Below are 22,899 nucleotides of genomic sequence, written 5' to 3'. Positions count from 1 at the left end.
TGCAAAAAAAAAAAAAAAAAAAGTTTACCTGCTTCTATAGCAGGTGTCTGCCTGGAAATGTCCAGGCCACAGAACCTTTATGGGCACGTAGCCTCGTGCAGAGCTTAAAATAAATATTCTTTTATCTTGGCCTGTGAATACAACTGACACTGGGCAGATAGGTGTTGGCTTTAGGGCTAAGTTAACTTTGGGGTCACCTATTAAAGTATGACTGTGTTCCAAACTTGCACTAAACCCATTTAGCTCTGTGCAGTGTAACACATGACTGTTCGTTTGATTTATAACATTTAAGGGAAAGTGTTATTAGAAAGGTGGCTGTGGTTTATTTCCCCGTATCTTCTTTTAACATACATCATCTATTGTTGAGTATTGGCCTCTTCTTACCAGTGATTCAGAGGTGGTAAAGACACCCTTTATGTCATTTAGGTACCCAAATGGAAGTGGCAGCGTAGCTCAGATGTTTTTTGGAGGGGTAAGGATTGCTCTGTTCTGTCACAGCACTTGTTGTCCTTTGCAGAGTCTCCTTTGCCTCTTTAACACCTGTCCCCCTCCCTGCCAGAATAAAAGCTCCTAGAAGGCAAGACCCTCACCTGTCACATCTGCTGTCATCCCTGGGCCTGGAATAATGACTGGGCTGGCATAGACTAGGTTGTCAAGAATTATTTCATTTATTCAATAGATGAATGAATCAAAGGTCAACGAAAGAATATTTATCTGTTATTAACAGTGCAACTTGCCTGCTAAATTTGGATGGAAGAGAGGGGGATTAAATATCAACAGTTGTTAAAAGAGGAATTTTTTCTTTAAAATTTTAACTTAGGACTGAATAAAATGAGCACGGAGCTGATCTTGGGTAAAATAAAAGCAGTTACAGGTACGTGACTAAAATACCGTTCCGTGTTTGATAGCAAACTCTTAAATATTTTATTTCGTTAAGAAATTATTAACTTTAAAGAAGACTGTTCTTTCAGAACTTTGACATGTAGGTATGTTTGATTATAACTCTGAGAGTAGTTATTAAATAAAAATTGACTAGTAGATACTTTAATGAGTGTAAAGTTGGTGGCTTGTAAGTCTGTAATTATTGGTATGCATTTGACGTAACTATATTTGTGTTAGGCTCCATTGGGGTTAGAAACATAATAGCTGTGTGTAACTATTTGTCGTAAACTTTTATTGAAATAAATTTTAGCATTGCTGTAAGATATAACTAAATAATTGAATATAACATTACGGACCTGGATTTCATACTGTGGTTACTCTGATATTTATCAATTACCAAGTAATTTTTATTGCTGATAATTATTTAATCACTTCATTTCTCAAGAAATATTGATTAAAAAACTGGCACAGTGAAAATAGATTTAGTCACAGTAATATATTTGGGTTATTTGCTTAATTGGATGTTATCCTTTATTATGAAAACATAATACTGGATCATTACAGAGTGTATTTATTTGCAAGTCTAGATAAAAGGTGCATGAAGCACATTTACATATTAGATTTTAAAACATCTTCTATGGTGAAATCAAACTAGGTGGATTAAGTACCAGTGTAATAAGTAAAACCAGGTAAAATAGAAAAGGTTAGGGCTGGGCATGGAGGCTCACATCTGTGAGCTTAGCACTTTTGAAGGCCATAGTGGGAGGATTGTTTGAGGCTAGGCAATTTGAGACCAGCCTGGGCAGCATAGCAAGACCCCAACCCTACCAAAAAAAATAAAATACATACTCGAGAGGCTGAGGCAAGAGAATTGCTTAAGCCCAGGAGTTGGAGGTTGCTGTGAGCTGTGTGATGCCATGGCACTCTACTGAGGGCCATAAAATGAAACTCTGTCTCTACAAAAAAAAAATAATAATAATAAAAAATAAAATAAAATTCAATAATAAATCAATTTGATTTTTTTCTCTTTTGATTTTTTTGTCTCTTAAGAGAGATGTGTGGGAGACATATTAGCCCCAAACTGAGACTTTCTTCTTGACTTAAGAAGTAGAGTTGAAAAGTGGCAAAACTTCCTTACTGTTTAAATCACTGTTCATACTTCATATAAAGCTAACATCTTGGAAGTAAAGTTTGTTCTTTCCTGAGCCCAGAAAACTCCCTTTCTTCTATATTTAAATCTTCTTCACCCCTTCTTACCGACCTGGGCAGTGCTGTGTTGATCATGTGCTAGACACTGGGTGGTATGTAGGTACCCATACTCCAGTCTTATTTTTCTTTTTTCCTTTTGCAGATGTAAGATATAAGCTTTCAAATTGATTTTTTATTGAATTTTATTTTTTTGGTAGGGATGGGGTCTTGCTATGTTGCCCAGGCTCAGAGCCTTAGGCTGGCTCCGCACTTACACTGCCACAGTATTATTTTCTTTCCTTGGTATTTATTTGGCATTTAATTGGTCATGAATTCCAGCTGGTCATGATTCTAGCTTTTCATTTATGCTAGTGATCTAAAGTTTCCTTTTTAATATAAAATCATTCAGAATTTTAGGTTCACTCAAGTGATTAATGTTCAGTAATAGACTAGGTTTCAGGCAATGTAAGAAAATGAGGGGGCTGCTGCAAGAAATATCCATTCATTGGTTTCCTGTTAAAAAAAAAAGACAAAGATGCTCTTTCATCAGGTGAAGAGAGAAGCAGGCCTCCTCTGAGCACTCCCCACCCCCACCAAGACACACACAGATGTAAGGCTATGGAGCACACCCATGGACCCGGCCGAGACCAATTCCTGGGGGCCATGGCCTGCTCATTCTGAATGACTTCCCATGACTGTGAAAATTAATCCATGGGTACTCTTCAAAACAGTATATTTAAACATTTACATAGAAGTGTCCACCTTGATTTAGATGGGTTGCCCATGAGGTAAGGTCAGTTCATATTTATTGAAATGACTAGTCAGTAATCATTGCAATTGTGAACAGTGAAATGTGTCAGGATTGGAATGGGCCTGATCACCCAAGGTGGGGAAACCATGGGAGGAGGTGACCCACCAGGCCGAGATATAAGGAGAAGTGGAAGCTACCAGAGGCAGAGCCTCAGACTCTGCTTCAGACTTTCTGTGGCAGCCTTCTACACTGTGAATATCATCCAGACTTCTTAAAACGGACAGTAGTACTTGTCTCTTTATGTCAGCTTCATAGCTGGCCTTGCTTTTTCCTGGCTGGGTAACACTGGCCTTCCCTTTCCCTGTCCATGGTGTGTTTGCTCGTGCCGGACCCTGGGCACATGTGAATCTCTCCCCTCGTGCTCTGCCCCCGTTAGTTAGCTTCCACTTTTCCTGTACCTCAGCCTGGTGGGTCACCTCCTCGCGTGATTTCCCCACCTTGTGTGATCTGGCCCATTCCCGTCTGTCCGATCCCAGCACATTTCACTGTTCACTTTGCCTCCCCTGCCACCAGCTTCCCCGCCCTCCTTTCCGCTTCTCAAGCTCTCTCCCCACTCAGACTTTGCACATGCTGTTCCCTCTGCCAGGAACCTGCTTCCCTGAAACTCCTCATAATCCTTCCGTGTTGGCTGAGACGTCATCTTCTCTGATGTGATCACACGTGATCTTCCTCTTCCTAGTAACTTTCTTTTTAATGACTCATTTATTTTCTTCATATTTACCACAATTTGAGTCTGGCTTAGCCCATGCTTTCTAATTTTAGACAGAGAAGTGTACTTTGGACATTCACCACCATTCTCCAAGAAAGATGATTTTCATGCTATTTGTCTTTGACAGTAGTTTCAAGTGAAGAAGATTTTGACATTTGCCAAAGTCTGGAGACGTTTTGGTTGTCACAGCCTGGTGGGGGAGGGGTGGCTACGGGCACCCAGTGGGCAGAGGCTGGAGATGCTGCTGAGTGTTCTGCAAAGCACAGGACGCCCCTGGCCCCAACAAGGAGCTCCCCAGATCAAAATGTCACAGCTGTTAATGTTGAAAAACACTCGTCCAAGATCATCAGTAGAGGACAGAGAGAGACAGGAGGAATGAATGAATTTTCCCAAATGCTGAATAATTTAGAAAATAGGATACCAGTGAATACTACTTATAAAATATAACTGTGAAGGGGGCTGAAAAGCTACCAGCGTTCAACTCTTACTGTTGGATAGGGTAGTGTCAGTCTCTTATAACCAACTGATTAGTTTGTCTTTAAGTGATCATTGGTAAATCTCTCAAGACTTAACTTTAATGAAGGAGAAATATTTACAAGCACACATTTAAGTTTCCTTGGGCTATACTGATGATTATGCATTTACGTATTGTATCATTACTACCGGAAAAAATTGTGAAGTATTTTGGAGACATGTATCTAAATTATTCTGACCTTACTTGGTCATAGTAAATTTGTCAGTCCATTCTAAACTTTGTATAATGTTTACAAGAATCACTTGGTAGGTAGTTTTCTAATCTTCTGAGATACGAGCATTGGTATATTGACTACTCTGGCCTAGCGCATAGTAGGTCCTCAGTAAGTATTTGTAAACTGGGCTGGCATCTTTATCTCTTTAAGTGGTATTTTTAAGCTGAAAAGAAATGTCTTTTAAAGGTTACTTTTTCATGGAAAATGATTGGAGCCGTTCCCCAGGGCAGTTGATAATAATTGGTTGGCCCTAAAGGAGCTGGAGTTTCTAAAGACATACTTTAACCATTAATCTTCTGTACTAGAATCCTTACTCATAGGAAGTTATTATCCAATAACTATGGGCCGTGGTGAATGGTAGCATGTTTTGATACATTGATTATGTGAGTCAGAGGTTACTTAAAACACTTTCTAGAGGTCCTTGTTGCCTGGCCCTGTCGTAGGTAAAAAGATGGGGCTGGCATCTTTTTGGATCTAAAGGCTCGTGGATGACTTATGTTTTGGCAAGGCCTTGGCCCACCACCAATGTTCTTCAGAAATGGTTTTCATCCTGTCCCCAGTGCAGAAGAACTTTATCATTTGTAGTGGAGTGTTACGAGGAGTTCTCAGTGTATACAACAAATGGAAATGGAGTTGATTTTGTCGAAGGGGGACGATGGTGATAAAGCACCCAAAGCCCCCTGCCTCTCTCTTTCTGCCGGCACACACCTCCACCTCTGAGGCAGTGCCTGGAGCCCAGGTGTTGCCAGGGAGCAATCACTAGCTAGCTAGGTGGCCCAGGCCATCATTCTTACCTAAGAATGGGTACAGTGATAGTATCCAGTTCAGAAAGCAGTTCAGGGGATCAAATTAGAAAGTGCACGTTAAGCTCAGCACAAATCCTGGCACATACTGAGCAGGCCATAAAGGTTCCTTTAGAGCACAGTGAACCTTGGCTGTCCATCGGCAGATGCTGTTAAGCAACCAAAACCATAACAAAGGTATATAAGTTGTAGGTGGAATTTAAGAAGAGCTGATGAGGCTGAGGGGACATACTTCATGGCCTCCTGCTTGACTCTGAGAGCCAGTCTGTAGTTGGGAGGTGAGTACATCAAGCAGCTATGCGATTTTCACAGGTGTCGGAGGAAAGGCAGCAAAGTAACTCTTCTGTTAGGGGAGAATTTTGTCAATCAGATGATCACGTATCATGGCCATGCATGTTTACTCATTTATTATTGTACAGTCAGAATTCAAATCCTGAATTTAAATATATCCTGAAAGTTGCTTGTGGATGTTTTAAAACATTTAGATTTAAGAAAGATTGAAAAAACTTCTAAAAAGTATTATGAAAAGAGAAGGTAAAGAATAAGATGGATAGCTTAATTGCCAATAATTAGAGGTAGAAAGTGATGTAATGAGCAATGGCTGAACTTAAAGAGATCATGGATCAGCGGAGACAGCTCTAATCTTCTGAGAAATGTGTAAATATTGTGGTAGAATGCCAGATAAAAAATGAGAGCTGGCCGAGCATGGTGACTTACGCCTATAATCCCAGCACTCCGGGAAGCCAAGGTAGGAGGATTGCTGGAGCTCAGGAGTTTGAGACCAGCCTGAGAAAGAGCGAGACGCCATCTCTACTAAAAATAGAAAAGGGAGCCGGGCATTGTGGCAGGTGCCTGTAGTGCCAGCTACTCAGGAGGCTGAAGTAGGAGGATCACTTGAGTCCAGGAGTTTGAGGTTGCTGTGAGCTGTGATGATGCCAAGGCACTCTACTCAGGCAACAAAGAGGGACTCTGTTTTTTTTTTAAAAAAATAAAAAATTAGAGCAAACTGATAACATAAAATTCACTTTTGTCACCCAGATCTGTAGAAGGACAACTGCCAGTAGAATTCGGTAGTTTAGGAACAAGGGAAGAGAACCTCCTCAGTTAGACAAGAAGTGTCACATTTCCCTTTAGGATTCCAAAGTAGTTTCATAATTCAGAAATTTTTAAGAAATGAGGATAATTATATATTTAATAGTAAACTCTAACAATTAGCTATAGACTGTTTTAGCTACTTGTGTTACTTTTTGTTTTTGTTTTTCCTGACTGAGGCCTTTTAGTTTTTGTTGATTTAGTTCGTTTTGTATTTTTGTCACATCTGGTCCAGATAGCATACACATGAAAATGGAAAAACTTGAGACTGTCCCCTGCTCACTCTCCAGTCCTTCACTTTATTATGTAACCACTAGTAACAATTTTGATGTGCTTTTTTTTTAAAAAACACAGGGACTATACTCTATAATTATTTTTCAGTTTTCTTTTTCACTTACTGTTTCTTGGACCACTCTCCGTCAGTGGTCCTCACCTGGGAGTCATTTGGGCAAAGTCTGGAGACATTTTTCTTTGTCATGACTGGTGGAGGGAGGAGGGTTACTGTCAGCCCCTAGCGAGTAGAAATGGGGTTCTGCAAAGCACCTACCGTGCACAGAACAAGCTCCCACCACAAAAAATATCTGGTCCCAAATGTCCATAGGGCTGCAGTGGAGAAACCCAGCTCTAGATCAATGAACGTGAATCAAATTTATCATTCTTAAAAGCTTCATAGTTCTTTGTATGGGTAAACAGTATTTTATGGGTAAACAATTATTTATTCAACTGTTTTTCTTTGATGACAGCTTCTTATTTAGTACCATTTATATATGTAATAGTAAGAAACCAAATGTTCCACTTCAGTTATTTACAATTCATTCTGCTCCTTTAAAGAGCAGAAATAAGCCTTATCAGAAGGACTCAAAAGAGGAATGGTTAAGAATTCATGGGCTTGTGTATAAAATTAGATTCTGGGTCACTGTGAGTCAAGAGAATTTGGTTTCAGTAAAATCACAGACTCACTCTGAATGACGTGCCTTTAAGTAAGTCATTTGAAAAGCATGTCTTCATTTTTTGATTCTCTGGAATTAAAAGAAAAAGAAAGGAGGCGGTAGCAACTCTAAGCCTTCTTGTATGATTACCAAAACCAGAGAGGGCTAGTTTTGAAGTAGCTGTGATAACTTTCAGAGAAAGGTATTTCTTATGACCGTTACCTTCTCTCTCTCTCTCTCTCTCTCTCTCTCTCTCTCTATATATATATATATATATATATACACACATACATATATATATTTAGAAAGTGGGAGAGAGAGAGCACATACGGGGTAGCCATCAGGTTCAAATGCAATTTAATATAGTTGTCTACTTTAGACTGCACATGAACTTGATGGCCACCCTGTATATATTTCTAAAATCCATTAGTACATTAAATCATGGTGGATTGAACAAAAGAAAACAAAGTAGGTTTAAATGAAGAAAGTGATATCCAATCCCAAAGACTTTGAATGACTTCCAGATGCCATTGACAATGTAATTCAGAATCAGCATGACCCTCTGGTTAACCACAGAGGATTTGACAGAAAGGGTACCCTAAAGCAGACAGATGTTTGCTCTATGAAACCAAAGCTCTGTGTTTCTCTACCCATCCTCTCTACATGTCCTGTGTATTCCTGGAAGGATAAAATAAAGACCTGATTCTTCTTCTCTCACAGAGCTGGCTAAAGGATAATGGAAACAGAAGGATGGCTGAGCAGCGGGTGAGCTGAAAGGGTTGGATCTCTGCGTGAACCCTTTCCCTGCCAGCAGTTTTCTCAATAAGAAGCAAGAGTGGGAAATTATCTCTCCTTTTGCTAATAGCTCTCTTTTTTAAATTTTTAAGTCATTAATGAATGTTCTATAGTGAAATAGTATGGGCTGTACATCTGGGTTTGCGTTTCTGACTGTTCAGCTTTTTGGCATGAACGCATAACATTCAATAAATGTAATAGAGACCATCATCGTGCAATAGGTCAGGTTTACAAAATGGCAGCAGGTCCAGCCTAACTAAGGAGCTGCTAACATCATCAGTTTGTATTTGGGAAGACTGACACCCTTTCCTCTTCACGTTTGCCTTCCTAGGATCAGAGCCACAGCCAGGTGTCCCAGTACCGCCAGGACCCCTCCTTGATCATGAGGTCCATCGTCCACATGACTGACGCTGCTCGCTCCGGGATCATGCCACCTGCCCAGCTCACCACCATCAACCAGTCTCAGCTCAGTGCCCAGTTAGGGTTGAATTTGGGAGGTGCCAGCATGCCTCACACATCTCCTTCTCCTCCAGCAAGCAAATCGGCCACTCCTTCACCTTCCAGCTCCATCAATGAAGAGGATGTGGATGAAGCCAGCAGGGTAAGTTACCCCAGCCCTGAGCACGTGACCTACAGATTAGGGCATCACCCAGCCTCATGTCTTTGAATTTCCTTCATGGTGTTCCCTTCTCTCTCTTCATGGATTTGGAGTAGTATTTAAGTTCATGATTTTTTTTTTCTTCTAGTCTTTCACTTAATTATTTTCTGTAGAAAGTGTTTTGAATCGGAAATTAGGAGATCTGGCTTCTCCAACCTGGTATAAAGCATGTCAATTAAACTCTTACAATATGCTTAATTTTTCTAATCTACAAAAGGAGGGCTTGCACTCCCTTTGTAGAAATTTCCAGAAATTCTAGACTTTCCAGAAATCCTAAACTGTGTTGGTTCTAAGTTAATGTTCATGTAGAATGCCTGTCACCTGATGTGTTGGCCAATCTGCTCCCAGGGAGTGAATTCTCATCTTTTCCATTTTTGCTTTTGTTAGGGAGAATATATACAATTTGAAAATATGCATAGTTTGGAATACAAACTGAGTTCCAGGTGTGACTTTTCTGAACACTTAGAATAAAGAATGGAAAACAATACTGTGATAGTCCACGTTACTCATGACGTCATCTGTGGCGTGTTTACACCTATTCTGTGCCGGGGGTTTAACTCGGTTCTCATAAAGACGTGTGAGAGGATTACTACTCATGGGATCCCCACAGGGGGTGAATAGCCGTGTTGAAAACTAGCTCCAGATACGATTAGTGATAGAATTGATGTATCTGGTGTGCTGAGATTACAATTAATGCTGCTGTGGGGGGGATGATGTGAGGAGGACTTTATTGAGAAGGTGATTTTTTCGTTAGGTCTGAATGGATACAGAAAAGTTGTGAGGCAAACGAGAGAGGCCAGCATCTTTGTGGGAGAAAGGACAAGGAGAAATGTCTTCTTTGGGGTATTGTGACCTTTGGTTTGGGGAGGGCATAAAGGGAAGTTGGAGAAAGAAATGGCTTTGGAGTGGTGTCTTTTTTTTCTCTTGGTTTGGAGAGCTGATTAATTATTTGCACAGTGGATTGGTGTAAGTAATTTATGCTTTAGAAAGATAACTTGGGCTATATATAGAATTGCCTTACAAAGACAGGGAAGTTATTAGGAGCCCTTTTTGTTATGTGTCCTTTCATCAAAGAAGGGGACGAGCAGGAGGTAGCAGATTAGTGGGACACACAGGAGGGGGAACCATGAAGATTGGTGATCCACTGGGATTTGGAGAGGTCAGAGATGAATTGGGGTTTGGTCTGAGAGCCAGACTGCATATCAGAAGGAGAGGAGTGTTCCGCATTTCTCCACGGGGAAGAAGAGAGCTTGGTGTGTTACTGGGTGAGTGTGCCATCTGCACATCTCACGCTGAGGCCAGAACTACTAACTCCACCATCAGCCGTGGACGTGAGCATGTGAATTAATTAGTATTTCTTAGAGAACGTAGGAGCAAGTCAAAGACGGAGCTCTGAGCCTCACTTTTTTTTTCTTTTGAGACAGAGTCTCACTATCTCACCCTTGGTAGAGTGCTGTGCTGTCACAGCTCACAGCAATCTCCAACTCTTGGGCTTAAGCGTTTCTCTTGCCTCAGCCTCCCAAGTAGCTGGGACTATAGGTGCCCGCCAGGCCCAGCTATTTTTTTGTTGCAGTGGTCATTGTTGTTTAGCAGGGCTGGGTTTGAACCTGCCAGACTCGGTGTATGTGGGCAGCGCTGTAACCACTGTGCTATGGGTGCCGAGCCGCCTCACTTATGTTTAAATAGCAAACAGAGAGGGCAAGAGAAGCCTGAGAGTGACGGAGAGGATGGTTTTGAATAACGTTGTGGGAGTCAAAGGGATTTCAAGGTGGAATGTTTGGTCTGTAGCCTCAAATTAGCACCCTGGTGAGCACAGAGATGGTAAATGCATTAACTGTCTCGCTCTCACTCATAGACATAGTGAAAAATAATGGTGACAGGAACTTGAAGGGCAGGAAGAAGGTTGGGCTGGGTTTGGGCTGGACAGAATAATTCACGTGGCTCCCTTTCCCTCCACTCACGTGCCCGCTGATCTGCAAACGTGCCTGTGGGCCTTGCTGAAATTGTCACATCGAAAGCGAACCTTTGACATGACTCCCAACTTCTTCCATTTTCAGCAAGGGTCTAGGTGTTATATAAAGACAAAGAATCCAATTTGTTATCTTCTAAGCACCTTAGCTGAGGAAGGAAGATTAAAATTATCATTGATTATGTCACTTTTGGGTAAAGCTATTTCTCCAGCTTTCTGTCCCAACCCTTTTAAGTCAGAGGTGGAAAAATTTCTTTAAGAGAACTAATTCTGAGTTTTTATTTAAACTGTGGGACTTTTCCTTTCTGGTTTATTCTAAGACAGTAATGATGATTAGGGTAAGTTGTGGTTATCCAGGAACGGCTTCAAAGGTTGTCAACATTTGAATATTGTTTTATAGAAGTTGAGATAAGAAGGTTAATTTTCATTTTTCAGAAAAACCTGCTGTGGAAATTACCTTCATCTTGCCATTGGTCAGGATATTGTTGGCACTAACAGTATCAAATTTTCCTCTAGGAAAAAAATATAGTTGTGTGACTCAGGTAGAAAAATGAGTATTTGTGTATATATATATATTAGGGTGCCAAAAAATGTATACACATTTTTAAAAAGGAAAAAAAAACTATCAAAATTGTAATACTCCATATATACTGATAACAAAAGATGAATACAAGTTATGTTGAGCACCTCTTGTGATTGCAGCATTCAAACATGACTTGAGTATTTATATATATATACATACACACACGGGTATTACTTGTGTATTATATACATATATTTTTTCTTATTGCTGAACTAAAGTCTTCATTGAAGGAAAACTTGGCTCCAATTGAAGCTGGAAGGCATCTGACTCTTGAAAATTCAGATTCCTTAAGTAGAATTAAACGAGTTCCATTTATTATGAAAATTTAGAAAAAAGACTATAAGCCAGGTGTGGTGGCTCACCCTATAATCCTAGCACTCTGGGAAGCTGAGGTGGGAGAATCCCTTGAGCTCAGGAGTTTGAGACCAGCCTGAGCAAGAGTGAGATGCCCCTCCACTAAAAATAAAAAAACTTGGGGCAGTGCCTGTGGCTCAGTGAGTAGGGCACCAGCCCCATGTCCCGAGGGTGGCGGGTTTGAACCCGGCCCCAGCCAAACTGCAACAACAACAAAAAAATAGCTGAGCGTTGTGGCGGGCGCCTGTAGTTCAGCTACTTGGGAGCCTGAGGCAGGAGAATCACCTAAGCCCAAGAGCTGGAGGTTGCTGTGAGCTGTGACGCCACAGCACTCTACTAAGGGTGACAGAGTGAGACTCTGTCTCTAAAAAAATAAAGAAACTAGCTGGGCATTATAGTGGGCACCTGTATACTCAGGAGGCTAAGGCAGGAGGATCCCTTGAGTCCAAGAATTTGAGGTTGCTGCGAGTTCACGGCACTCTACCCAGGGTGACAGAGTGAGACTCCATCTCAAAAAAAAGAAAAGAAAAGAAAAGAAAAGAAAAAAGAAAGACTGTGAACACTAGAGAGTTATTGAGTTAATTGTGTGGGTTATGGATGCAAACACCATAGGAAGGAGCATCTGAACTACTTGTCTGAAGTGTGGATGTTGCTACCACTCAGTGCAAACAATAGAGCCTACCTAGAAGTAGGCCTGTGATTTCTTAACACACTGAGGTTCAGAACTCTCAACAAAAGGTTGCTTCCCAGTTTTCCTCCTCATAATTTTCGTACTTGGATTAAGTGCCCAATGACTCTCAATCAGAAAGTAATAATACTCTAGGAAAATTTGCATCAGGATTCAAGGCCATTGAAAGCCAATCTGTTAGTAACTTGAATCTATCTCTGTTGATCTTGCTCAAGGCTGGCTTTGAAAATGGATTTTTCTTAAACACTTCAGGATTCTTGATGACGTTAACTGCAAAATCATCTTCAATATAAGTCATATTGTAACTTAGGGAAAGAAAACTAGGTTGACCAATCAATTCCAGTGCCTCAGACAAAGGCCTCAAGGTATTTTTAATGATAAATTAGAGTCAGGCCACCAAATTCTCTGATAAGTGTATTAAATGATCAGTGAAATTAGGTGATAGAAGCAGGGAAACATGGAACGTAGTAGTATATAAATTGGGGAGCTGTGCCCATACTGTTTTGAAGGTTCCATTTTAAATATGGAGCCTAGTGGTATATAAATTGGGGAGCTGTGCCCATACCATTTTTAAGGTTGGTTCTGATCTCATGGAGCTCATGCTGTGGGTATGCGTGAGGGTCTCGTGGGCAGGGTTACTTACCACGTGTGATAAGTATCTTCTTTTTAGTCTGTGACTTTAAATATCAATTATTAATACCCTAATTTTACAGGTTTTTCATTTTATCAATTTCCTTTCTATCTCTAAAGTAGTTTTGACATTTTTATATTTCTTGTTATCCTATTCTTTAGAAAGTTGTTCCTTTAGAAAATAGAGATGACCTTTTCCTTGCAGGACAAGTGTAGAGCTTGTAGCTAATTTCCGTTTGAATTTCCGGAGATGCGTTAGTAAAATAACATTCTGGCCAAAAAAAAAAAGAAAAAGAAAGAAAAATCAATACAGGCAGATCACACATACGGCTTGTGACTGGGCAAGGGACCTCATTTAGAATATTTAAATGTGATCAACATCCTGGATCTTATTTAGGTTTAACTTATAATATCCTTGAAAATGTAAAATATTTTGTGTGTATGGACATGTGTGGCATAGCATATATATGTGTATGTATATATAGCATCTCCTGGTACAGAGCGTTCTGTTTTTCATTACTCATAATTGCTATTTAGAGCATATGCTATGAATGTATTGAAAATACTTCTGGGTCTCATTAATCAATGTTCTAAACACTAATCTCTGCTGTCCAGTTAACTCTAAGCAAGTTTGCCCTCCCCATGTTGGGTGGTGATTCATCTGCAGACGATGCTTAACAAAACCTTAAAAGAACAATTACAGATCTGAGTTAAGTCTTGCTACGTTCTCTGCAAGTACATTCGAGGTGGTGAATTTTCTTCCTGCTTTGCAGGCCATTGGAGAGAAAAGAGCTGCCCCAGATTCTGGCAAGAAGCCCAAGACTCCAAAGAAAAAGAAAAAGAAAGATCCGAATGAGCCTCAGAAGCCAGTGTCAGCATATGCCCTGTTTTTCAGAGACACACAGGCTGCAATTAAAGGTCAAAACCCCAATGCAACCTTTGGAGAGGTCTCTAAAATCGTAGCCTCGATGTGGGACGGCCTCGGAGAGGAACAGAAGCAGGTGAGGCATGGCCGCATGTGACAAGTTTCCAGAGCATTCCTTACACCTTTTCTGAGTACACGCTTTCACTTCATATGACTGCTTTTTATGAAAGCCTTTTTGAAGCTATGGAATTAAAAGAAACACACATGTATAAATCTAAACAAGTCCCCAGTTTTTACTGATTTCTCTGTCTGCTTAAGGGTGCATGCTCAGAACCCATTCAGAGGAGGGTTGGAAGAGATCCAAACAGGATCCTGCAAGCACGAACTTTTGATGATAATCTTTTCATTTTAAATAATGTGGAATTTTCCCCCTTCGTTCAGAAAGGGCATGACAAAGGGCTTGGGTCCGTCCTGCTTGCCTTTCCATTGATCATCTTTCTGAACCCTTGTGCTGTCCTGGTGGGTTTCCAAACTTTGAAGCTGCCTCTGCAAGTCTCATTGTCACGAGGCATTTGAAATTTTATTCCAAGTTCATTTTAAAGCTAGGCAGTATGAGAGGTCTTCAGAGATTAGCCATGCTGGTGGGAGATACTTCCTTAGAGGTCTGGTCTCCTCTTCTTCCCTGAGCAACTCCCCCACACAAATGAGGAGAAGAATGCTTCCCATGGGGGGTCAGGCCTCCCTCGGCTCCTTGCATGAAACTCCAATTACCATTAATAGGAGTTAACTTTTACGTAGCTTCAGAAGAACAGATAGACCCCTATGAGTGATAACATCGAATAACCGTTTACCTTTGATTTTTATTTGCAAATCATGCACTCATTTCACGAACTCATTCCTCCTGTAACTATAGACTGTGCCAGTTTGCAGTGAGTTTATTGGTGTATGTAGCAGACTGATTTTTCTGTCCCAGAAATGTAATGCTGAGGGACTAGGAAACTGCTTGCCGCACTTAACTTTTAAACTCTGGAGAGAAAGATAGTTGCACTTTGGTGGAACCCCCAGCCATCAGCCACCTGCTAAAAAGGAAGCCCAAGTCACGTTTAATGTATTGGGATTTATTTATGTAACTCAGTCATCTCACAAATGGAAATCGCCTGTGTTTTATGATTTCTGACCGATTTTGTTTTCTCTAAAAGAAAACCAAGGTTGAAAGGCCTCTATGGGTGTCCTTCTGACTTCACACACTGTACCTGTCGTTTTTATGCTCCGATTCTGTAAAGCTGTGTGAAGCAAAGAAGATTCTGATTACTTTCTATAACATAAGCCGTCTCTGGCAAAGTGTCTTCTTCTCGTGATCTTCTTATTGCCTTCGCAGAAGGCTGTCAGCGTTTACTCTCAAGGAATCCCTATTACAACCTGAAATCCATTTCTCCTTGGCCAATAGTAGATATCAAAACTGTTCTCCAGTAAGCGTAGCAGGGTTCGGTTTGGTTTTGTTTTAATATCTGTGTGTGTGTGTGAACATTTAAAAATGAAAGCCAAGGAGACCCAACATGTTTATGGGACCTAATTTGTGCAGCAGTTATTTTATAGCTGAGGATTAATACACTAAAATTGGTGCTAATTGTGGTCTTTTAATAGGTATATAAAAGGAAAACAGAAGCTGCCAAGAAAGAATACCTGAAGGCCCTGGCTGCTTACAGGGCCAGCCTCGTTTCTAAGGTAAACCTGAGCAGGAGCAGCCGGCGTCTGACATGGTTATGACACTGAATGCAGCCCTCAAGCGTTGAAACCATAAATGGACTCCCCTAAGAGTTGATCAGAAAGCATCTCGAGCAACTCATAAATGCATTGGTTTCCATTAGAGGTTACCCGAATGATGACATGAAAAATATGAGTTAATTTAAGTGCCTGAATCTAAATTGTTTCCAAAAGACTCATGGATCTTTATATATGTGCACTTGGTGCTGTAGATACATTTCAAACAGCCTCCTATTCTTTTTTTTATTTTTTTTTGTCAGGGATCGGGATCTGTGTTCATGTCCTTTATTTCAACTGGGAGATGTTCGTCAGGCATTTTTAGACATCACATCATAAATTTTCCAATGGTTACATTATTATAATGGGGGTTGTTGCATTTTGACCAGACTATTCCATATCATATAAATAAATAAACCTCATGATTATTTAAAATAAAATTATGTTCCAAGTACTGAAGGAAAAAGTATATGTATTATACATCGAGTATACAGTAGGCCTTGATAAAGTGCACCAAGGTTCCAAACAAATGTCACTCTGGCTTATTAATTACTTAGCTCCAGAAAGAGCATGAACTGCTACATTATATTATTTAACATTGAATTAACATTATCTGTTGGCTTCCTGGAGTTTAGGGAGAGTTAAGGGAGGATAATTTGTTCTAAAACATTTTTGCTCTTGATAAATTTCTTCTGGCAAAGAGAGAGACCATTTCATTGTCTCTGTTGTTGCCTTAAGTACAACATAGGGCCTCTCAGTCATTTAAAAAGGGTCTTTCCCCTTCCCTCTTCTTCACCTGAGTTTTTCTTCTTTTTATTATCTTTATTAAGATCTACTGTTGACAGCTGCTCAGAATCCAATCCACAGAGGTCTTCTATCTCTGTTGACAGCTTAGGACACTGCCCACTTTATTAGAAAGAAAAAAAGCATTTATCAGGTCAATAGCAGAACCTGTTTTTGAGACTCGGGAAGACACACATTGGAAGATATAGTGATTCTGTGCTCAGATTTGTACATTGACAGAAAACAACTGATGGTGTAGGCAACAGATGTCAAGAATTGAAGTATAGTTGATGGTCAATTAGATGGACTGATGTGAGTGTAATAGCAGTGAGTGTGTTCTTCTTACATGGAGCATTTATTCATTCATTTGTCCAGAAACAGGTATAGGTGGTCTTTGTGAGTTAGAGCCTGAATAATTGACCTTACTTGGATGTATGGTCAAGAACCAGGATCTCAAAAGGGATTCAGAAAATATTAACCAGTAGGCCAGGCACAATGGCTCATGCCTATAATCCTACACTGTGGGAGGCCGAGGCAGTGGATTGCTTGAGCTCAGGAGTTTGACACCAGCCTGAGCAAGAGTGAGACCTGTCTCTAAAAACAGCCAGGCATTGTGGCAGGTGCCTATAGTCCCAGCTACTCAGGAGGCTGAGGCAAGAGGATCGCTTAAGCCCAAGAGTTTGAGGTTGCTTTGAGCTATTGACGCCACAGCACTCCACCCAGGGAGACAAAATGAGACTTTGTCTCAGAAAAAAAAAAAAAAAAAAAAAAAAAAAATCAGCCATTAATTATTCAAGTCTAGACTTAGAAAGGATAATTTAAAAGTTAAACCTAATGTGCTAGAATCAGGATTCAGAAATATTTCCAAATGGAATTTGATGACCTTAAAAACCCAATAAAATGGTATTTAAGAAGAATAAATCTAAAATACAGTTTTAATTCAGTAAATGCAGTTTGAGAGATCCTAAATTTATATTGAGAAACCTTGGAGGCAACTAAAATAGTCCTTGAGATACAAGTTTAGAATAATTTCAACCTGAACCCAAGGTATAAAATAGCTGCTAATACAGTGATCTCGTAGGAAGCAGCATCTAATTGTACAGGGTGATGCCTAGCTTCTGTCTTGTACCTGACAACTTCAAGAGAGATGACAGCCAATTGAAGGCCCTTCAGAGAGCTGCCTCCATGATGGTGAGGACTGGAAATCAAATGGTATTAGAACAATGGAAAGAATCAGGGAGGTTGAGGATGTGGGGGCATGTATCTGAGAATCAGGGAGGTGAGGATGTGGGGGCATGTATCTGAGACCACAGATAAGAGGGTCATTGTATAAGGGAAGCTAAGTTAATCTTTCTGGCCTCGGAGAAGAACTCTTGCAACAGGTGAAGGTGCAGGGAGCAAGATTTTAGTCTCAGTGTCCAGAGTAACAATAGGGTTTCATCGTAGTTAACATAGGTCTCTACATGCAAAGCCTGGGACGTCCTTCCTTAAGATGTGACTTTACTATTACACTTTTAATCTTTACAATGTCCAGAGCAATTGCTAGAAGGTTAAATTGTAAGGGAATAAGGAGGTAGGCAGGGAGGAACTCTTTATAATCATGTCCTGTCACCATGTACCATGGAGGTGACACCTTAGAGCAGTGGTTCTCAACCTTCCTAATGCCTCGAGCCTTTAATACAGTTCCTGTGGGTCACGACCCACAGGTTGAGAACTGCTGCCAGAGGGACAACAGTGCAACTGCCCAGTCTAAATGTGGACTTTCTCTGTGGTTTCTGAAGACCAGCTTGGTGATTTTTTTAAATACTAGAGTATATAAGAATTATGTATGTGGCTATGCGCGCAAAACCGTGTGTATTCTACTTCAGCAGATGACTTGGAGTACTCACAGGCTCGGCTTTCCCTCCAGTAGACATGCAGCCACACTAAGCTTGCGTAACGCAGAGCTGTTCACTGACGGATGCTTTACAGTGATTACAGGTGTTCAAATAGAAGCCACAGGCGGTGACTCTCCATATGAGGTCATTTCTCAGGTTCCTCCAATAGTAAGATCTTATACATCTGAGTCATCAAAACTTGACAGGTAAACATTCAAAACCAGTAAGGATGGTGGGTGGCTTCTTGCCTCCAAGATGCCCCCCTAGAAGCCCTAATTTTGTAAAGACTGAGAGGGAAAAATAGTCTTTAAGATGAGTCATTCCAATTACTGTTGCATTAGTAAAAGAATTTATTTTTGTGGTGGTAATGATGTGCTTTGTCTTTTCTTTCTTTCTTTTTTTATTTTTTGAGAGTCTCACTATGTCACTCTCAGTAGCACAGCAACCTCCAACTCTTGGGCACAAGCGATTCTCTTGCCTCAACCTCCCAAGTAGCTGGGACTACAGGCACCCATCACAACATTTGGCTATTTTTTAATTGCAGTTGTCATTATTGTTTAGCTGGCCCAGGCCAGATTTGAACCCGCCGACCTTGGTGTATGTGGCTGGCACTGTAACCACTGTGCTACAGGTGCCAAGCCTGCTTTTATTTATTTATTTATTTATTTATTTTTGAGACTGGATCTCACTCTTTTGCCTTGGGGAGAGTGCCCTGGCATCTTTGTAGCTCACAACCACCTTAAACTCTAGGGTTCAAGAAATCCTCTTGCCTTCGCCTCCCAAGTAACTGGGACCGTAGGCATGCACCACCCTAGTAGAGACGGGGTCTTGCTCTTGCTCACAGTGGTCTTGAACTCCTGAGTTTAAGCAATCCACCTACCTCGGCCTCCCGGAGTGCTAGGATTACAGGCGTGAGCTATGTCCCTGCCAGTAGTGGTGTGGTTTTAGCACAAAATGTAATAGGTAGTTTCTCTTCATGTTTAACCTTAGACCTGCTGTTTACTGTATGGTAAGTTATTCAGTGTTGAACATTCTCCCCTTAGCTGTGGCTCCTTTGGTAAATTCTGGAAATCTTCAGAAACAGTTGGTAAAGCAAACATTTCTGAAGTTGTGAAATACTTTGATTTAGTATCTCTCAGCACCCAATGATGTTTTTCTTTTATTCAAGTGAGCACTTTTATCCATAATCATGCAAACCCAGGGCTTTGGTGTGTTCTAAATGCTTAACACATGAGTTTATTTAATTCTCACAACTTCTACATGGGGCAGATACTGTGTAACCCCATTTTATAAATAAGGAAACCGAAGAACAGATAGGTGCATTAACTTGGCCAAAGTTACAGAGCTGTCAGGTTGTACAACTGTTTTGAACTAGGGCCGTCTGTACTCGACCAGCTGTCTTTCAACATGCGGCTCTCAGTGGTGAGGTCAGTGCGGACTTAAACGTGGAAGAATCGTTGCTCTTCAGCATGTGTGTCGGGTTCTCTTTGTAACAACCATCCCCAAAGCTTAGTGATTTTAAAAGATAAGCGTTTATCTCAGAGCCAGTTAGCTCAGGTCCAAGCTGGACTCCTCCACAGGGTCAGCTTATAGTTTGGAGGGGAGAGGACTGAACTCACTGGGACACGTGGCAGTTGATTGGCTAGAAGTGAGTTCTCTCCTGGGTGAGGTATCTGGGCCACTTGTCTATCTGGTCACATGCCGGTGGCAGGTAGGTAGAGAGAGAGAGAGAAAGAAGGTGCAGGGTCTCTTGAGTCCTCAGCTTGGAACTGGGACTGTATCACTGTCATCACGGGACTAGCCAAAGCATGAGGGGCTGGGGAACTTGACTCCACCTCTGGGAGGAGCTTAAGAGTCACAACATGGGACAGGGGTACCAGGCAGCCTGAATAGTGGTGGCCATTCAAAAAAGAAAAAAATCAGTTTGTAATACCTTATGGTACACACTTGTGCTTTACTGTAACATTCTGGAATTTTCTCCCCGGCAACACAGGCCGCCGCCGAGTCAGCAGAAGCCCAGACCATCCGTTCTGTCCAGCAGACCCTGGCGTCCACCAATCTCATGTCCTCCCTCCTTCTCAACGCTCCCCTGTCTCAACACGGGACGGTGTCGGCGTCACCTCAGACTCTCCAGCAATCGCTCCCCAGGTCTATCGCTCCCAAACCCTTGACCATGAGACTGCCCATGAAGCAGATTGTCGCGTCTGTCACCATCGCAGCCAACATGCCCTCGAACATTGGGGCTCCGCTGATAAGCTCCATGGGAACGGCCATGGTTGGCTCAGCCTCCTCCACCCAAGTGAGCCCTTCGGTGCAGACCCAGCAGCATCAGATGCAGCTGCAGCAGCAACAGCAGCAGCAGCACCAGATGCAACAGATGCAGCAGCAGCAACTGCAGCAGCACCAGATGCATCAGCAAATCCAGCAGCAGATGCAGCAGCAGCATTTCCAGCACCACATGCAGCAGCAGCTGCAGCAGCAGCAGCAGCAGCACCTCCAGCAGATCAGCCAACAGCAGCTGCAGCAGCAGCTGCAGCAGCATCTCCAGCTGCAGCAGCTGCAGCACATGCAGCAGCAGTCCCAGCCTTCGCCCCGGCAGCACTCCCCCGCCACCTCCCAGATAACATCCCCCCTCCCGGCCATCGGCAGCCCCCAGCCGGCCTCGCAGCAGCACCCACCGCAGGTACAGGCTCAGACTCAGACTCAAGTGTTATCGCAGGTCAGTATTTTCTGAAGACGCTCGCGTGGCCGACGGATCCCCTTACAAGGAGAGTGGCGTAGGAGGGGAAGGAGTCTGTGGCTGAGACTTGTACGCTGATGTTGGTTATGCGGCAATGCGTAACAGATCAAACGGTCCGCCCAAGTGTCTATCAGATAGGCAATAAGAACCACAGTGTAGCTGGGTAACATCTTTTAGCTGACTATAAATCACTTTGTTTTTAAACAAGAACACCTGTGCTCTTTTCTGTGATGCCTTTTTTATTTATTCAGGCTATACCTACAATATGTGAATCAAACTGTTTAATGAACCCTGGGACATACTGATGACTATAGACTGGCCTCTCTGAGTCGTAGAAAAATGGCCTTATTTCTCCAGGAGTAAACCGCACTTCCAGGCTGTTTGAACTTCTGAAGCCCTAAACATAAAAAAGCACAGTTGTAACTACCTGAGATACGAAGATCCAGTTTCATACAAACATTTGTATGACGTGAATAGTGGATGGCATTTTTTTGTCATGAAAAAAATAATGTAAATCATAGACTTTTGCCAAAGCTCTTATTTTTTTCCTAAATCTCTCCAGAAAGAAAAAAAAAAAATGCAAGTGATTAGATTCAATTATTGACTCTGTTTCCACTTTTTAACCTTGACTTCTCCAAATCAAATCACAGTATATGTTGTAACAAAATACCTATGACCACTGTTAGCCCATTATATGCATTCCAATTAGAAGAAAAGAAATGTGAATATTATATTCCGTGTTTTGAGTGACAAGTTTCAAAAAATTAAAAAACACTGTATTTTTAAAAGGGAAATGCACTTAAATGAAAACAGTTATTACAAAAGTTAAGATTTAAAAAAGAAAAAGTGAGAGTTTTTATTATGATGTAATACTGGTAGAATATTTAAAAGGCGCATCCCATCGGAATAATCAATGTAAATATTTTCTTTCCAAGTTGTAAGTTTTCATATCATGTGTTGTAAAGTTTTCCTAAATGAGGCTTTAACGTAAACACTGGTGACAGAAACCATTCATTGCTACATTGCTTATTGTGTTTTTATGCTGTTTTATACTTTTTTATGAGTTACGATAGCAGCAATTAAGTTGTTTGTATTTTGCTTAACTAAAACAAAAATGCTTTTATCTTGCTATAGAATAAACACATTTCAGTAAAAACTGTGGACTGTATTTTGATGCAACAACAAGGAAAAACTGTTCACTTTTCAAATAAAATGTTATGTCAAATTTCACTTCGGGTCCCTTGCCTACGTCTAAGATGGGGAAATATGCCACATGCCCAGCTTGCTTTATTTGAGCATCCTCTTCTGTTTTCAGTTAGAAATATATTCGTGGCTAGGAATTTGGATTGCACAGCACAAATCCAGGGACCTTAAACAAAAAAAAAAAGACCCACTGGAAATGTTTTTGTAATTTGTCTTTTTGTTAAGATGCCAGTGCAAGGTAAGTAGGTAGCGAAAAATCCATTCCCTTTCTATTTGGGGCTAGAACTGGTTGGGCATTGTGTTGTTATTGCTATTAAAATGGATAGTGAATGCTCCTCCTTAAGCCAAAATAATGACGGTGGTGCCTGTTTCTTCCCCCCTTTCCTTGCTCTGTGGTGGCTCCTCTTTGAGAGCAGTGTGACCACTATCCCCAGTTGTCTCGCGTGATTAATTACAGCATCTGTCCTGTCAGAAGCTATAATGAAGAGGTCTTGATAAAAATTGCAAATTACCACTGGCAACAGTCTTAAACTGCTTATGATAAAATGAAAATTAAAAACAGCAAGCGTCAACCCTGAGCAGAATCCTAATCCGGAAAGAGGGAGATTGTACGAGGTGCTGTCCGTGGCTACTGTGAGCAAGACATTCAAAAATAATGGAATATGGATTCCTCGAAGTTGTTGTTGTATTTCAGAGAATATTTACTGTATGTTGTGGGTTATGAATAATGAATCTAGTTTTCAATATTTCATAATCCTCTCATACTCTGTATTATGTACAAATATTGAACAGCAAGAGATTCTAATTATAAATTTATGGATTTCTTGCTG

At 41.1% G+C, this 22,899-nt stretch overlaps 1 protein-coding gene across 3 annotated transcripts in view; it reads left to right on the top strand.

Annotated features, from left to right (window-relative positions):
- The window catches only part of TOX3 (TOX high mobility group box family member 3), a 109,946-nt gene extending 87,850 nt beyond the window's left edge, over nucleotides 1-22,096 (top strand). For all 3 annotated transcript variants that reach the window (XM_053582176.1, XM_053582177.1, XM_053582178.1), the window contains exons 4-7: nucleotides 8,290-8,559; nucleotides 13,614-13,841; nucleotides 15,350-15,430; nucleotides 20,120-22,096. In XM_053582176.1, the coding sequence (XP_053438151.1) occupies nucleotides 8,290-8,559; nucleotides 13,614-13,841; nucleotides 15,350-15,430; nucleotides 20,120-20,860 (1,320 nt within the window). In that variant the 3' untranslated portion in view covers nucleotides 20,861-22,096. The remainder of the gene's footprint in view (nucleotides 1-8,289; nucleotides 8,560-13,613; nucleotides 13,842-15,349; nucleotides 15,431-20,119) is intronic.
- The last annotated feature ends 803 nt before the right edge of the window (nucleotides 22,097-22,899 follow it).

This window comes from Nycticebus coucang, chromosome 2, assembly GCF_027406575.1.
Source record: "Nycticebus coucang isolate mNycCou1 chromosome 2, mNycCou1.pri, whole genome shotgun sequence".
Classification (NCBI taxonomy): Eukaryota; Metazoa; Chordata; class Mammalia; order Primates; family Lorisidae; genus Nycticebus; species Nycticebus coucang.
This window is presented reverse-complemented; position numbering and strand designations above follow the sequence as displayed.